The sequence below is a fragment of the Athalia rosae genome, chromosome 8, assembly GCF_917208135.1.
Source record: "Athalia rosae chromosome 8, iyAthRosa1.1, whole genome shotgun sequence".
In the NCBI taxonomy this organism is placed as follows: Eukaryota; Metazoa; Arthropoda; class Insecta; order Hymenoptera; family Athaliidae; genus Athalia; species Athalia rosae.
Window position 1 is genome coordinate 3722394 of NC_064033.1, and position 15564 is coordinate 3737957.

At 39.7% G+C, this 15564-nt stretch overlaps 1 protein-coding gene across 14 annotated transcripts in view; it reads left to right on the forward strand.

Annotated features, from left to right (window-relative positions):
* Positions 1 to 541: 541 nt before the first annotated feature.
* The window catches only part of LOC105684990 (Down syndrome cell adhesion molecule-like protein Dscam2), a 92556-nt gene continuing 77533 nt past the window's right edge, over positions 542 to 15564 (forward strand). For 7 of the 14 annotated variants that reach the window (XR_007279893.1, XR_007279894.1, XR_007279895.1 and 4 more), the window contains exon 1: positions 542 to 841. Coding sequence is in view for 10 of the 14 variants with exons in the window: in XM_048659730.1 (XP_048515687.1) it covers positions 814 to 841 (28 nt within the window). In the remaining 4 variants the exon portion in view is untranslated. The remainder of the gene's footprint in view (positions 842 to 15564) is intronic. The other 7 variants (XM_048659722.1, XM_048659720.1, XM_048659721.1 and 4 more) reach the window with 1 other exon arrangement.

The following is a 15564-nucleotide window of genomic DNA, read 5'->3' on the forward strand; positions in this document are numbered from 1 at the left end:
GGATGCAAACGCCAAAGTGTTCCAGAAACTCGCGGTACTCCGAACCAATCGACTGCGATCAACCGGAAAGTAAATTATTATCATTTTAAAACCTCTGATCTTTTTGAAATACAAAAAGCAACGGAATTAGTTCCAATTAATCGATTCATATAAAAATTCGTATAGCGTCCATTTTGTTTTCACTATGGAAAGGGAAAAATCGTGCCCCGTTCAATGACATGGGTAAAGTTCGCGGTCCGTCACTTTTTAGTGAAAATATCGATGACACGATCGATGAAATCCGAAGTCGATGAATGACGAATCGAAGAGATGAACGGACAGAAATCGGAGAAATAAAAATCGAGAAAAGGGCTCCGTGGGTGATTTCCAGCGATTAGCGCAGGTCGTTTGTTCGTCGGATTGGAAAAAAAAGCTGTCTGGAGCGGAACCTCTGGAACATTTGCGACGGGGGGTTGATGGGGTTGGGTTCCTCTTTGTCGCACCTGTCCGTCGGCTGATAACGGCGCGTGCGCGGGTTGCCTTAGGGGTTGACGGCGCGATCAGTTGTAGTCGGTTGTGCCGGGGGCAAAGACGCGCGCGTGACGATGAGACCCCTGTGATTCGCGTTCACGTCCGCTTCCGGTCACGTTTCGTTATATTATCAATAAGAAAGTATTCATCGAAGATTCGCACTCCGTATAAATCAATTGAGAAAATTTTCGCACACCGTAGCGACATACGACGTGGATTCTCTGTAAGAAAGGAAGAACTTTTTTTTTTTTTTTTTCCTCGCAAAATTGTACCCGTTAAAGCTCATCGCCAAATCCGCGAAGGATGTTCGCCTGCTGTTTATTAATCGCAGGTGAGTCTCCGCTAATTATTTTCGTTACATTCGATCATTTCAATTTACTCATTTTTTCCACTTCCTTCTTCCTTTTTCTCTCATCGTCAAACTTTGAAAATTATCTCCATTCTCGTTCCCCTGTTAACGCAATTTTCGAACGTGTATAACCGACCGTTATCTTTTTTCTCTTTTGTTGCCGGCTTTTAATTGTTCGAATCTTATCGATCTTTTTCGAAAAAAAAAAAAAATCACTGCGGTGTCCGTTGCTTGCATGCAAATATTGACGTACTGAGTATTTTTTTGTTGTTCGTTTTTTTTTTATGTTTTTGCATAAAATGAAACGATTTTTTATGTATATTTGACGGAATCGATATCAATAACGACAGTAGATGCGGTTTTAATGAGGACGAATATAAATTGATGATTTAATTAGTTTCATTCACACCCCACGATGTTGATGAGAAGAAGAAGGAGAAGGATAAAAAAAAAAAAGACAAAATTTTCTTCGCGAATTTTCGCGCGGAAGTGTAAGTTTTTCACGGGAGAACGAAGCGAGGAGGAGTTAACGTTGACCAGATTGTCGTAGGGCAGGATTTCAAAGACCGAAAAATCGAGGGAGAAAGTAAAGAAGGTTATAAACGATTTTCGTTCTTCAATATTTTAAACTCATCGGTAATGCGTTAACAGGTAGACGCCAGTGACGAGCATATGGTTCGAAAAAAATGATGGAAAACATGTAAAAGAACGACGCGAGATTTCCTACACGTTTTGCAGACATCTCATGTATTTCATATATATATATACGTATGTCTCATTCAGTAGACTGTCAAGTCTTTGAACGCTCTTCAAGAGTCGCTCACCCCGTGGAGTTATATATTTATGTACGCATATATATGCCTATATTATACACATATATACATATACCCGGAGGCGACGTTCATGAAAGTCACAAATTAAAATAATTTGAGTAAAAAGTTAGGAAAACTCGTGTACATCGCAGTGATATTTTTTGTGAATTTCTTTTTTTTTTTTTTTTTCACGGTGGATCGCAAAGGTCGTGTCCGTGTAACGAAAATCATACAGCGTGTAACGCGAAATAACTTTTTTTCCAAGTTTTTTTTTTTTGTTTTCTTTTCCCGTATCAGAATTCTAAAAAATTCTAAAATTGTCGAACCGATTGGAAAAATTTGAGATGTCCCAAAAAATGATTTGAAAAGATTTTCATCAAACACACGTGTGTCGCCGGGATGATTCTTCGACAACTTTCGACTCGCGCGGTGTTACGTATCGCGCGCGTTATTACCATATATTCTACCTAACGACACGTAACCGATGTAAAATCTGTAGTACACTCGGTCAATTAAGACGGTGGGAGATTATCGCACCGTTGAGAATGCGAATTATTATTGTTTTCGAAGTAAAATTTTCGCCGACAATATCGCCGCGCAACAACCGTACGCGGTGTGAAGGTGGTAACAATTCCTCGGGGATATTATATGTAGATGTACCGCGCTAGATGATATAATACACGACGTCGGACGTGTGTATATCGGCTCGCCGTTACCGTCCGTCTGTAAACGTTGCGCGGGTGCCGCGGATGGCGTCGTGTATCGCACGAAAGTCTTGAATTCGAACACAAGAGTAACACCGTGTTACGTTAATAAGACGCTGTCGACGCCCCGGTATTCCCAACGACGTAGACAGCGGAGGTCCGTAGGAACGACAGGAGCGTTAATGGAATATTTTAATGGCTAAGTAAACCTTTAATTACGGCTTTGTCCGCCGGCTGGGGACATTCTGCCGAAATTGGGGGTAAGGAGATAAGGTGTGCGCGAGAGAAAATCGGAAACCGAGAGAGGGGAAAGACGGAGGCTGTGAGGAGGGGGAGGGGGAAGTGAAGATAATTTATGTGGAATTTGAACTACAGCGCAACAAGGAAACTAGGAGGCGAGGCGAGGATGAGGTGCAATGAAAGCTCGGGCTTGCTCGCGTTCGCGTTCACCCGATTATACTTGGATAACGTCAAGCGACGTGACAAGCTTACCGATTCACCGCACGACGTTCGATTATTTATTCATTACGAATTTACCGAGCATATTATATACCCCCCTGTACCGTCAAACTAACACCGAAATAATAATTATTTATGTATACCTAGTCATGTACGAAGAAAATCAGAATATCCACGCAAGATTATGCGGGATTTGCACATGCACGCCAGTATACTTTACGTGTCGGATAAATTCACACGTACAGGTATGTGTACATAAGTGTACCTATGTAACGTTTGCGAACGTATCAACGCCCCCTAGAAATGTCCGTTACATATAATAGCACATATACATATACATATATATATGTATAATAATGGGGTGTGGGTCGCAAAGCTCGCAGTGGGACTGGACCGTTTGAATATTTTATTCGCCGCAGAGGATGCCCTGATAAAACCAAATCGTTACAGTTTCCTCTTGAAAGAAAATAAAAAAAAAAAGTAATACGTACCTCACACCCGAGGCAACGGGTATTTGAGAACGTAAGATTCAAATGTTTTGTGAAAACGTCGCCGAGGGAAAAATTTGAAAAGTTACGGTTACGGTCTGAGAAAAAAATGAACCTCCCGAAATTTCCGAAGCGATAACGAATTTTGTCGAGCTTTTTTTTTTCATTTATCAGCAAGCGTCGTGGAGAATCAGGTGCTCAGAGAATGGGTCCTAAAAAGTTGCGATAACCTATCAGTTTCGTAATTGTTTAATTTTTTTTCTTTGGTCCTTCGAAGCATCCCGTGTATTTTTGATAAGCGTTTTTTTTCTTTTTTTTTTCGTGAAAGAAATTACGGGGAGAAAGAAAGAAGTTGAGGGAGTGAAGCGGCTAAGCTCGACCTCAAAATTGTATAAGACCGTTACTTGATATTCTATGGGGATCGTCTAACGTTAAATTAGCCGTTCTCCCTTTCCTCTCGGAGTGAAGTGTCCCTTATATTCTCTACGTAACTCTGGAACTCCGTATATACATGGATATGGAATACACGTAGATATATACTATAATATACACAGAACTTGGGAGAAATGTGGGACTCTAGAATGTCGTATGTACATAAATTATACATATATATATATATGTGTGTATGTATATGTATAGGTACGTGACTATATACTCAAAGCTGAACTCGCGAGGGAAGAAGCACCGTGGCTGGTCCTCGCGAACGGATCCGAATCTCTGCAAGCTCTTCCCGGTATTATCGCGCCCTAATTTGCCCACCACCAATCTCCATTCTCGTACTATCCCGTGTACGTGTACCACCCGCCTACCTTATACTTTACTCTTAACGCCATTGTAAAAGGGATGTACTAACCCAAGCATTTCCTCGTACATGCCAACCCCCACTCAGTCCATGTCCTTGGTTAGGTTTACACTAGTTTCGTAGAGGAACGTGTTAACCGCATTCGTGGAATCAAGATAAAACCTTCATCTTATACCCAAAGTACCGATATAGTTTCACTAAAACTTTTTTTGTTTAATTATTTTTCATTGCAACGTTATAAATTTCTCCTGAACAAGCATCATTATTTCAGAAATATTCGTGTAACTTTTTAACCGCTCCCTCCTATCGCCTCTTCAAATTTTTTAATTCAGTTCCGAGACACCTTGTACAGGTACCGCGAGTTTAGGTTTATAGGTACGTGTTGTCGCATATATTTTTACGCGTGTACAAATTACGACAAATCCCGTGCGAGTACACACGTATACCCGACGCTCATTATTCAATTCCTACAATAGTTTCGTCGTTAATAGCAACGATCGGTTTACTTCCAGAAAGTTGGGTATGTTACGCCGTAATAATTCATTAGGGGAAGTTAATACGAGCTAACTATCCACGTTCGCGTGATTCAGTTATCTCGACATTTGAGTGTAGAAAGTTTGAGTTTTTTATCTTCGAAAATTGATACACGAACTTTTGGCGATCGAATCGCTGATCGAAAAAAAAAAAAAAGAGGAGATTCGAGCGAGTCAAACGATTCGATTCTGTGGAAAAAGTTTGTGCAAAAATTGACCCGCGTCCGTATTGAAATGGCTCAAAGAGAAACGTAGAATTTGGAGGAAATATATATTTTTTTTTTCTTTCTTTCTGGTTCAAATTAAAAGCAATTGCAATTTTGTTTTTCGCGTCGTATCAAATACGTAGATGCATGTAACTTGTTACATCGTTATTTATCAAAGAAATGCGCAGTGTGCTTTGGCCGGCTACGCATCGCACGTTTGTAAGTATAGGTACGCATGTGAAGAACGCTGTTTCGCCGTAGTATGCGCGGGGTAATAAAAGCTGTAAAAAATAATCATAATTTCGGAGGTAAAAATCGGACACACGTCCGCGTTGCTGCAGATTTTTGCAGACCGTATAAAAAATGGAGGACGTTACTACGTACACAGCCGTGCGCCAAAAACACGGCTCATACCCCGCGGATAGAGACGACGTGGTGAATATTAAAATCTGAAATAAAAAGTGAAAAACTAAAAAACTTGGACAAAAAATCCGAATAAAAAGGGAACCTTTTATAACCCCCATGGTTCTGTCCCTCTTTTACGTCATATCCCGTAGAACGGAGTTTGCTCTCTATCCGGGCGACAGACATCATAAAATCCAACCCGTTTCCATTGCCTCTAAAGATTAACAACAACCCGTATAACCCGGCGCGCGATAGGTATGGGGAATATATAGAGACATGTCCATATCTTTACTGTCCATCGTTCCCTGCTTTGATGGATTTAACGTATACGTACATCCATAACTATATCGTACGGACGTACGTATATGTATACCATACGGATTTATATGGCCTTATCGAAAAAATTGTACCTAACTTGCAGTTTTTTTTTCCTGTTTTTTTTTTCTTCTTCTTTTTCAATAATTAAAACGATAGGTAATATAATAAATATGCGATTCATTTGGTAGGAATAATTGATGGAAAATTTATACTTGTGACGGGCGTTGAGGTTTATAGAAAAATGAAATGGACTGAAAAATTCATCTCCGGTTGTTAACGTCGTTTTTAAACGACATGTATTCAACGAAAATGCGATGTAAAAGGTGAGGTAAATATGTATGTACCTGCACCGTGTACATGTATCTAAGCTGACGGAAGAGTGACGTTTAGTAAGAGAAAAAGAGAGAGAGAAAGAGAACGTTAACGTTCCTCGTTGCAGTTTATCCCGCTTTTCTTATTCATTTCCGTTAGATTTTTCCAGAAGAAATTTTCCCTTGAAAAGCTCGCGTTGATTTCTTTTTTTTCTTCCTTCTCTGTTGAATATTTTAAACATCTACTTTGTCTCGTCTAGTAAGTGTCCAGGTGTACGCACGGTGGATTTGGCGAAAACTTGAACTTATCGTTGGCTCACTTCGCGATGTCTGAAAAATTTTTGCCAAGCAGAATTGTGGGTTTTTAATACGAGAAAAATGGTATAAATTCTCACCCATGCGAACGCATGATCTTTCGAGAAATATTCTTTCAACTGTGTACGATGTGTAATGCAAAAGCTTCTCTCAACGAAGCAAATAACCTTTAAAGCTTCTTCCCGTATTGTTGACTTTACTATGGAAGCTGGGTTGGTCGAGGTATATGGAAACTCGGGACCATAAATCTTTTGACGACATTGTTTTCCTTTTCATTCTTAAACCGCTTTCTGCTACATGAACTTATATCTTCCCGTAGTATCTGCATCCCATTGCGGAACCGGGGGATGAGGGATCGAGAAAAATATTCCTCCCCCTACCCCGCGACGTCGTATGAAACTAGCTGCAGCTGCAACGGCAGCACGAAGCATATTTTACGCGTATTTCACATCTCGAATCACGGGGTAAAAAATATACAACTTCACCATGGAGATTCGCATTTTCGTTTTTTATGTTCTTCTTCGTTTTTTTTTTTTTATGTTTTTTTTTATTTTTTTGCAACGGCGCAATGCGTGTAATGGTATATATCGCTATACATATATTCGAATGACTACTGGTGCTACTGGAAAATGTTCGCCGAAGCATTTTCGCGGAATCGTGTGCTTCTAAGCCACCATTATTACAAAACCTGGATAGGAGGAGGTACCATACTGAAACCCTGCGGCTATCTTTTTTTTCGTTCTTTTCCCCCTTTTTTTTTTTCTTCTTTTTTTCCCCTCTACTTTGGTTTTTGTCATGTAAAACAAGCGTAGTTGTCCTACAGACTTTGCACACTACGGGGTAAAAATCGCGTGTACACCTACGACGCCACGGTCTACGAACAATGGAAATACCGGTATAGGCATACGCGCGGGGACTCCTCGTCGCTGTCTTCCTTATTGTCAAAAATCTTTCTTGCAAACCGAAAACCGTTTTTCCCGATATTCAATGTCCACGTTAATTGCTGAGAAGTCGATAAGAACCTCCGCAAGTTCTCTCCATTTTTTGATGGATTCTTCTTCTTTCTTCGATCTTAGAAATTGAAGCTATAGTGGCGTAAAAAAAAAAAAATCATCGAACGTGATTGAAAATCGGATGATCGTCGTCGATGAAATTTTTCACTCGTGAATCTTTTCATGTTCTTATCGTTCAAAATTTTCTTCCGAAAAACTCGCGTTCTCGACATTCGGTGAAGTATATTTCGCTTGTTTCGTCGCGACTCGTGTAAAACGAGATATAAATTGGGGAAGAAATTTCGAGCCTCTGTAGGACCAACTGCGGACCGGCTGGTGGGGGGGATGTCCCAGAGTTTTCGTTATACGGTACGCGAATCATGCATTCGTTGGCGATGTTCCAAAATGAAATTTTCTGTGACGTTGCAGCAGACGTCGGTAAATCCATTCTTGATTCACCCTTGGATTCTGGAGGTGGAAATATATGTACAGTGTAGCACCTCATATTTCGCGGACGGGTTACCCCCGACTGCAGTAAGCGCAACGTACCCCATACCACCTATACCGTCGTCGTAGTAGTCGTCGTTGTCATTTTTACCATTTGCGCAGACACGGAAGGCTCGTCACGTACGGAATAAATGAGTCAAGAATTTCGGGCGAATGATTTTTTTTTTCTTTTTTTTTTCTTATCCTTGTTCAAACTTTTCTTCTCTTTTCGTTCAATTTTCTACGTTGACACGATATCCGAGAAGTGTAAAAGGGGAAATTTACGCTCTGAAACAGGAAACAATACAGTCTGCAAGAAAAAAAAAAAAAAAAAAAAAAAACCGAGGAGAAAAGGAAACAAAAAGCCAACAAAGAAATTTTAGGGGCGAAATTTAACGCTGGGAAAAATAATACGGTATGTTTCAGGGGCCGGAGTTTCTTATTTCTTGCAACTTTTAAGGTTGTAAAATTAACGGCAATTAGGGCGAACGAATCTTGGCTAGAATGGGGACCCAAAGTAATCGCCTCTACATCCCTCGCTTTAAACTTTTCTCGAATAAAGTAATGAGTTTCAGACAACCCAGGTGGTCGGTGAAACCGATATGATTTCTAAAAAAAAAAAAAGAATAAGGTTCCCCTACACAACGAAATTGAAAATTTACAAAATCGTATGGGAAATGTGTCTCACTTTCATCTTCTCTCGAAACAAATCTCCGAAGTTGCTCATCGGGCATTGGAAAGGATATCGAGAACCCCGTCTTTCGCCGTAAAATTATAAGGACATTTTGAGGGAGAAAATAAATAATTTATAAAACCGAGGGTGAGATTGCAGGGAAGTTACATCCGGTATCGGTCGTCGGATGGACGGATTTTCGTAGCGCTCGACGTAGGCTGTGATTTTCCCTTCTGTACGAATGCGTCTCTCTCTTCGTCTCTCTAGACTGTGACGGTAATCTTCTCTTGTCTCGATTACATACTCGTCGGTGTCGCTACACTACCTAAACCCACCCTATATCAGAATCCGGGAGACTCGGCGCACCCTTCGCTCGACTCTCGCGCGCGACTTGAATTCAGCCTCAAGGTTCTTAGAGGCAGTCCCTGGTCGACTACAGAATACCCCTGTGCACCAGACCGCACCTAGCCGAACCCTTACCCGACCTGACCCCCCAACCCAGTTGTAATACGACAGCGACGAACCAGCGGCTTCATTTGTGCGAAACCTAGCGGAATCTTTTTTTCCCGAGAGATGCAAGATTAAATGTACCTTCCCCAGTTTCTAACGGTTGACGGCTCTCGGGCCTGATCCCCCGATGCTACCTGTCGCCGTACCTACGTACCCTTTTCCTTTTACTTTCTGTCTCTCGCGCCACCCATCCGTCAACCTCATTATGCGTCCTCCGCAACGGACTCGGAATATGAAAAAAACATCAAATCAAGTTCAGGACATATTATTCTCGCCGACGGTGTACTTGTACGGAATGAACCGGAGCTTTCGAGGGTTTTTTTCATTTATGGGGATGAAGAATTTTACATTTTTTTTCCTAAAATATCTTGAGGGTTTCCGTGTACACCAGACGGTGACTCGAAGGAGAAAAAAGATTTTAGAAATAAAGAACGCACGTTTGATTCGGATGAATTTATGGAAAAGAAAGGGTCATCTGCGTCCACCCCTCGTCTTCCTCGGAGCTTTTCACACCCGCTTCTCTCGAAACGATGTGAAATCTTCTCACGAAAAAACGAATAAAAAAAAACCGAAAAAAGTATCGGGATATTACTTTCCGCTACCACAATTTTCCGTTTGCGTGGAGATCGCGTATTACGCGAGTTTTACATTCGGGTCAGCGGTGACGAATATTCGGGAATACAGATAAGGAGCGCAAATGGAAATCTAAGGGGTTGACAGAATCATCAAATTCGCATCTGTCTGACAAACTTCTCGTTACGTATTTTTGCCATTCAAAGACCTAGAGAAAAAAAAAAACTAAAAAAAAAAAAAATCGTACTCGATTCAAACTTGGTGTCCTCTATTTCGTGTTATGCACAAGTATCTCTGTTCTATTTCCTCTGATACGAGCCAAGTTACGATCTCCGACCCTAAATTGACGCGGGAAAAATGTCGTCACGACTCAACCCTTGGAGCAAAAAAGCAAGAGAAAGAAGAAATCAAAGATATAAAAAAGTAAGGGATATCTCGGTCGCTGATTACCCTTCTTCACCTCGCCAAATAGTTGTTTTGCGAGGTTGATAATCCTCTCCGCAGTCGTCAAGCGAAGAACTTCCCTTTTTCCCCATATCTTTATATATATACATAACGTACACCATTTCTTTTTATATCTCCTTCATTTATGCCATCGCCAAAAAATATTTATTTCTGATTCATCGATCGGGCGTATATGGAGGAGGGCTGGCAAATCGGTACCGAATAACTTTTACCGCCAAGGAATCGAAGGGACTATTTTCGTATTTTTTTTTTTTTTTTTCATACTTTCTCCTACCCTTTTATTGCTTTTTATTTTATCGCGGACAGTCAATCGATTTCTGAAATGATTTTTTTCTCCCTTACGATTTCGCCGCTCGTGAAAATTGCCATATTTTAAGTCGCGTCCGGGGGGATCGATAAACTACGCCGAGGACACTATTGGAAATTCGTTGCTCCGGTGGCAGGGTGTGAGCTGGAAGAAGGATCGATCGATCCTCGGTAATATGACCGGTCGGTTACTTGTATCTTTGGTGGTGGTTGTGCCGGCGGTATTGGTTGGTAGTCAGGTATACGCTTCAGAACCTGTCATCCCGGGAAGGATATTGCAGAGACATGGAATATCTAAATGTTCGTTCAAGTGTGACGGGAGACGTGCATATTCCCGGCGTTAGGGTGATGCCTCTGCATTTGGTCGAAATGGAATATTTAGTGCGTTTCAATCATTCTGATTGAATTGCTCCGGCATTACAAACCGGTGTAATGTCCTCGCGTTGCCAAATATTCTCTGTCAATTCAACTCCGTGCTGATATCGAACAACGATCGCATACGTTTCATACCGTTGAAAGAAAAAACCGGAAAATTTTAATTTACACGAATTTTAATTCTATTTTTCACCCAAATATGATCGGAACATTCGTGCGTGACAGGATGGGTAGGTACAATCTTTAAAAAAGTAGAGCTCGTAGATTTTACAAATTATTCTCTTCGGGGAACCCTCCGAAATGACGGAGCACTGTTTCCCAACGGGGAGAGGAAATAGTCCTGTGGGAAGAGCGGCGTCGCGGAGCGCGTATCGCACGTTCTATTGAAATATATTATCATAGATAAAACCAGACTAGAGAGATTTTTGGGTCTTTTTTTTTTCCCTATCTTCTGCGGACGGATAGTTGAGAGATACAGCAGAGAGTTGCTGTGCGTCATCTGCCGTATATGTGTGTGGGAGAGAGAAAAAAAAATTTCCCACGAACTTTTCCTTTGCACGGATTTGGGACGGCTGAGCTGGAATTATGTATAATTCCTTGGGGATTATCCGGGAGATGTGTCCTTGAGACGTTGCTGACATTGGGGGAGATTAATGCGATGCGTTCTAGACACGCGATTTCGTTTCCTCGTTTACGCGGTTGAAAAAATTTATTAGGGTCTAGTTGTAATCCAAGTTAAAAGGGATGAAGGGAAGCGGAAAAAATAAGAAGGAAAAGAAAAAAGGAATTAAATTCGTAAATAAAAAAAATGATATTAAAAGAAAAACCTTACGTGGCATAACGCGAATTTCTTCCGCGAATGCAGCTTTGTAGTTTTCATCTACATCTGTAAATTTTGGAAATTTTCTCTTCCCTACAATCTAACGGAAAAAAACCTAAAATTTCTCTGCTCATATATTGCAATTGCAGCGTTACTATATCCATGAGCTTATTCATTTGTTATCAGCAAAATTTTATCATACTCTAACGGAAAAAAAATTCGTTGCGCCTATTTCGGAATTGCAAAGCTTGATGTTTCACGTGAAAATTTTTTCCCCCCCTCATTTTAGTTCGTTCATTTTTATTGGTTTCGTTTTTTAATTTATTTTCTCAACTGAAGTTCAGTACTCGTAACTCGCGATGGTACGCATGCATTACATGTATATCCGGTAACTTGCAATTGGAATTTACTACGTTCTTGAAAGTAAAGAGCTTCAGCTTTTTAAAATCATGTGAAGTGGGCTGTCGGTCTCGCTCTCTTGACGACATATATTCAACTTGTTCCAAACGAAATCGTACATGTTGCGTATATAATAATGAATGACAATATCTGGCTATAATATAAATTTCAAACAAAAAATCAACATCGTAGTACATGCTTGGCAACATAGTGTACATATTTTTTCTATTTTATCATTTTTCAAATTCAGTTTTAGTGCAATAAAAACTAAGTGAACCGGATAAATTATACCTACGTATGTGTATGTATCGGGTATGCAGTATCCGTACGGAACTTCGTATGTACAATCCACACATATTTATGTACACGTATGCGTTCATGTAGGAAGGAGTTTTGTTGCCTAGCGTTCTAGCGAAATGAGAAATATCCCAAGGGAGCCGACATGATACAACCCCACGAGGTCTCTTCCGAGTATAGCGGGTTTTTTTTTTTTTTTTATTTCTCTTCCTTCTTTCGAGCTTTTACCCTCTTCTTCCTTTCTCGATACTTTTACTTCCATCTCACTTTCCTTTTTCATTTTTTTTCACCCGATACTCCACCTGCAGAATTCAATCGGGTCGTGTATGTATAACGTTATATGTACACATACCTATATTCCCAACGCTTTCTATATATTATACAAGTGTATATAATATTTTTATATATATAAAACCTACACGCATCCTCCGACTTATGATAGCCGTAGTACCTTATTATCGTGGTAAAAAATTGCATCACATATAGATTTGTAATACTTCAGGTAACTTGAAATCGACGCAATATATGTATACCTACGTGTTAGATATCGTTTGATCTCACAGGAGCAAAATCCCGATATATATATCTTCGTCAAAGGTTCACAAATTCTTCTGCTTCTTTTTCTTTTTAATCTTTTTCTTGCCATTTTTTTTTTTTTTTTTCTCTTTCCTTTCATTTTTCTGTGGTGTAACATTATGAAGTGGATATCGCTGCACAATGATCTCCTTTCACCCTCGTCTTTTTATTGCCAAAGAAAATAAAAAACCTGTATAACGCGAAAAGAAAATTTTAAACTTTAACAAGGTCGTGAAATTAACTTTACATTTTATACCTCAACTTATCAATTATTGGCAAGTAATCAACGTCACCCTCGAGTTTCGTTTCTTTTTCTTTCGTTTTTCTATACAGTTATCTATCGTATCCACATAATTTGCAAAATCTAGAGTAGAATACGGCTGACCTATATTGCGTACACTGACGTGATCAACTTCCTCCCTTCCTATTTCTTTTTTCTTGTCTGATTTTTTTTCAATTTCTTTTAATTTTTCTTTTTTCCATTCCGACGGGATACACGTACACGTACCTACGAGTTTCCTTTTTTGTTGCGTATAGCATTTTTAGATTCAACATTCGTGTGTACAGATATTCATATACATATATAGTAAGTTGATATAACAAATAGGCATGATTTATGTCAGGCGTGCACAATTTGTTCCGCGTCAGTTTTTGCTAGCGACGAAGGGAGTTGAATTATTGCCCTCGGGGCTTTGCCTACTGTTTCTGTTTGCTTTACCTTCGGATATGTGTACGGGTGTCTGTGTACATGTGTATATATTATGTGTATATGCACATATATTACATGGATATGTAATTTTCGTACTCGCGTTTGCTGCGGTCCGCGGACTTAACCCGGAAACGTGCGCCACGTCCTCTGCTCTAAAATATATTACGGCGAGTGTTTTATAATAGTTTGAAATGAGAAAAAAAAAAAAAAAATTCTCATTCTTCGTTTCATGAATATGTAAAAAAATTCAAAACTCGACGAAACTTCGCGAAATTGAAAAAAAAAAAAGAAAGAAAAGAAATCTTTGGGGAACGTGAGGGATGCATTATTTTAACAACCCGTATCTTCGTCGGGATTTAATTACCTGCGCCACTTCAGATTTAATTGCTAATTGTCTACGGCAAATACCTATTTGTATATGTATATACTTGTGTATACCTGAATTCATGTTCTGCAGCGAATCGGAAATTCCGATCATTTGTAGAATTTTCATACGCTTCAATTTATTAATTCTTTGACTGAAATGTTTTCGAGAAGGATTCTGAGTTTTGAATAAATCTCATTTCACAATTTTTTTTCGCATCTGAGAAAGTTCGATATACGCTCAATAAGGTTGAACGGGTTTATTATTATTATTATTATTATTATTGTTGTTGTTGTTGTTATTATTTATAGTGCAATAATCGATTGCTGCAAAGGCGATATGCGAAACTCGGGCGCGTCAAGATTTCTCTTCGATATTATAAGGGTATACCTCCGCAACGAGAGTGGGTAGCTTGCGCTACCGCCGAGCTCGGTACGCGGCACCGCGTTCTCCTCGTGACGTCATTTCCTGCTGACATCGTCATTGTGCGAAGTACATTGTTACTATATAACCATACCCCCGTACCTGTACCACCTCTGGTAACGTAACTTCAACCAGGGATCCCCTCGCTGCAGAGGTGATGAAGTACATAGCCACATTAGGTGCTATGCATAGCGTATATGCTTATACATATATACATATGTACCACGTATATTTATGTATATAGCTGTTATTACCCCGCAGGTTCAACAAGAAGAGCGATCGATTGTTCTTCGAGATTTCATTGTTTCGTCATTTCCACTTTTATCTTTTCTCTTTTTACATTTTTACTTTCATTCGCATTTTGTATAACTTCAACCCTCGCACATTCTCTTCGTATTTTACCAATTATTGCGATGTTATTCTCCTCGTACCACGTACCGATTATCTTTCTCAATCCATGCCACAACAAAATTGAATTGAAAAAAAATTTTTTCACCCCTGAGAAACTCAAAAATAACTTCTCTGAAAACAATTTCATATTTCAGCGTATAGAGACTCTGTCAGAATTGAGTTGGAAAAATAAGAACTTGATTCGGATTTTACTTTCGAAGTTTTTCTTTTTCATATCTCACTTCCATTTTTATTTCATTTCAGTTTTCGAGATTCTTTTTTCTCGTGAGTATGCGATTTAGATGAGGTACCGCTAGTTTTTTTTTTTTTTTTTTTTTATATATAATATGTATACGTACGACTGTGCTGCAGGTTTGAGAGTGAGACTTAGGAATGTCAAGAGTTCATACGTCGAGTACAAAACGTGAGTAGGAACTAGAAAGTCGAGCGGATGCAATTTCCACACTTGCGTAATTCTTCACGTCATCTGTATATAGTATGAACCAGTAGATTTCACCTCTAACGCCAACTACTATGCAAAAGAAAAAAAAAAAAAAAAGAGGAGAAAGAAGAAGAAAAAAATCACCTCAATAATTATTTCGCGTCTTCAAAAAAAGAAAGTAGAATGTACGAATTTATTCTCTCTTTCCTCACTTTTTTTTTTTTTTTTTACTTCTCTAATTTGGTTTTCTCCCCAAGTTTTTTTTTTTATGCGAATTCCGCAATCTGCAGCGTTAATTATTGGCGGATCTTGTTAATTGACGCCTGTCGGTTCCGTTTAGTTTAGTGCAGTTCGGATCAGCTCAGTTCCGTTCCGTTCCGTCGCTCTGTCCTGCAGTTGCATCAGGTACGTTCGTTCCCCGACGACTATTCGCCCTGCAGGCATGTAATCAAGGACGCTGGGAGCAACGATTATCTTACCGTATCGACATCCGGACCATTCAAGCGATATACACCTACTATCTATACCTCCATTCGGATTTACGCTTCCGGG